Below are 2,500 nucleotides of genomic sequence, written 5' to 3' on the forward strand. Positions count from 1 at the left end.
AGGGGGTTCTCCGGGGACTGAGAGAGACGGTCCTTATCTAAAGAATGGGGGAGAGGAAGGACTATTCCCTGACAGGGTCTTGCGCCGGGAGATGAGCCGAGTTCCTTTTCGGATTTCCTTCGCGGCGTGAACGTAGGCTGAGAGAGAAAAGAAAACAATTTTAACAATAACGTAATCTAAATATAAACAGAAGCTATATGTTACAGATTACCACAGCGACATCATAGTTTGGCATCAGTGTCATGTATCGGCATGAGACTGAACAAAAACAAGAGATTGAAGGAGGTACATGGAAGGGATGAATAAAAAGGCCCAAAGAAGGAAGAGGGGAAGAAAAGGAAAGACTGAACGATTGTAAAATGAAAAGCTCATGTAGAAGAAGAATTAAAACGCTCATATTTTTATTTTAGACGAAATTAGTGAAAAGGGTTAAAACAAACACAAAGGAGTAAGTCAAGACAAGGAATTGAGAAAATAAAAGAAATGAAGGAGGAAGCGGGAAATAGAGGGTTATCAAGTAAAGGAAATAACATAGAACAATATAAGAAAGATAAGACTGCCATAAAATAGTGACGGAGATAATAACGAAGAAATAGCAGAAAGATAAAACAGCGAAAGGGCATAAGAGATGAATATGAACAGAAATAAAGTAAACATCCAGGAAAGATAGATTATCTGCACAAGCAGCTATTCTTTTCCTGAAATTGAATGTCAGATTTCCAAACTGGTTCGATATCCAAACGAGATCTATGTATAAAGGGAATATTCAAAGGTTTACTTTATTATTTTTAAATAAATTAATATAATCTGATTGTAATGTTTAAAGATGCTTTTAATTTTGCAAAGTCTAGAAATTTTGTACTGTGAATAGTAATATTCACAAAAAAAAAGTTTAAAGAATTAACCACAGAGAGGCTACACAAGATGGCGGCGTCGGGACTCGAGATCTATATAAGGGAGGCGACACAATGGCGTCGGTCAGTTTGCTCTTGCCTCTCCCCATCGAACGATCGGCCCCGCAGTCATCCTGTCTTTTGTGTCCGCACCGTCTGTGGTTCTGACCTCTCCTGTCGAGGGCTGGAATTTTTTGTGAAGCGGAGCTGCGATTAAAATTTGTGCGAGCAGGAGGAAGCGCCCGCTAGGACATGCGGCGGAATACGTGGTGATAAACAGTGCCGTGTTGAGAATTGGCTTAGTCCAGTTTGTACTTTAATGTTGTGGGAGCGAACCGCCATGACGGACCCCCCGCGCCCACTGTCACCCACGCCCATCTTCCGCCCCTGGCAGCCGAACTTGGCTAGCCTCCCTCCCAAAGAGCAGCAGATGCCACAGAATCTTAGAGCCCCCCATTCCTCTGACAAAGATCGTCCGCCCACTTCGCCCATGTCTTCACCAGGCATCCTTCAAATCCTTCCGACGCCCTCGCGGTCAGCGCCGCCTTCGCAGCCTGCCAGGGAACCCCAGAAGCGTCGTCGGGAGGACAGCGAGGACGAGGACTTCGTCAGTAGAAGGAAGGTCATCAAAGGCGAGAAAAGCGAACCCGCCCCCCTCACAACGCCGCCCGCGCCCTTCCCGTTGCTGGGTCTCCGCCCTCCCGGCCTGGTCATTCCGACGCCCACGTCCTTGGCCTCGCACCTGCCTGGCTTCCCTGCAGGGATCTTCCCTGACCTTGCAAGCGGTGGAATGAGCTCCGCCATGCTGCCTGGGGGCTTCTCGTCGGCCAGGCTGCACGCCCTCGCCCTGACGCCCTCGGAGCGGGCTCTTCCTGGCTTGGCTGGAGTGCCCGGGCTGAGTGCCGTGCCGGGCTTCGGCGGCGTCGCGGCCTTCGCGGGCGTGCCCGGGCCGCTGGTGCCGCTGCTGGATATGCTCGTGCCGGCGGCGGAGGTGGAGCGCGTGTGCGCCCGGCGTCCGCGCCCCAAGAGGTTCTCCTGCAGCGAGTGCGGCTCCGCTTTCAGCAACAAGGGCCAGCTGAAGGGCCACCTGCGGATCCACACCGGAGAGAGGCCCTTCGCCTGCGGCCACGAGGGCTGCGACAAGCGCTTCACCAGGAACGAGGAGCTGACCCGCCACAGACGCATCCACAGCGGCGCGCGCCCCTTCCCGTGCCCTCTGTGCGACAAGCGCTTCGGCCGGAAGGACCACCTCAAGAAGCACGTCCGCACGCACCAGCGACAGCCGTTGCTGCCGCCGCACCCGCTCCTGCACCACCTGCACCACCTGCAGCAGCTGCAACGTTAGTTGACCGTCATCCCCTTCGAGGGGTGTTTGCTGTACAGGAGAAACACTCTTTCTGGAGCCATCCTGTGGCAGATGTCTGTGATAACTCTATGTAAATAATGTACAAAATATTTATTGTCAATCTAAGTCATAAATGTTAATAAATAAACAAGCAATTTGAAAAGAATATACTGTTTATATTGCCTTCCTCTTGAACGCTCTTTGGGAATATTTGACCAGTCATGTTCTGAAATGCAGAAATGAATTGTTAAAAAACGCAGAG

At 50.9% G+C, this 2,500-nt stretch overlaps 1 protein-coding gene across 1 annotated transcript; it reads left to right on the forward strand.

Moving 5' to 3' along the window:
- Positions 1-1,233: 1,233 nt before the first annotated feature.
- LOC125045313 (Krueppel-like factor 1) lies at positions 1,234-2,238 on the forward strand. Its single transcript, XM_047642516.1, has one exon. The coding sequence runs from the start codon at positions 1,234-1,236 to the stop codon at positions 2,236-2,238; it is 1,005 nt and encodes a 334-aa protein (XP_047498472.1).
- Positions 2,239-2,500: the final 262 nt, after the last annotated feature.

This window comes from Penaeus chinensis, chromosome 37, assembly GCF_019202785.1.
Source record: "Penaeus chinensis breed Huanghai No. 1 chromosome 37, ASM1920278v2, whole genome shotgun sequence".
NCBI classification, from domain to species: Eukaryota; Metazoa; Arthropoda; class Malacostraca; order Decapoda; family Penaeidae; genus Penaeus; species Penaeus chinensis.

Bases quoted from the DNA above. Each gene is read 5' to 3' on its own strand.
- LOC125045313 (XM_047642516.1), top strand. From the start codon at position 1,234: ATGACGGACCCCCCGCGCCCACTGTCACCCACGCCCATCTTCCGCCCC.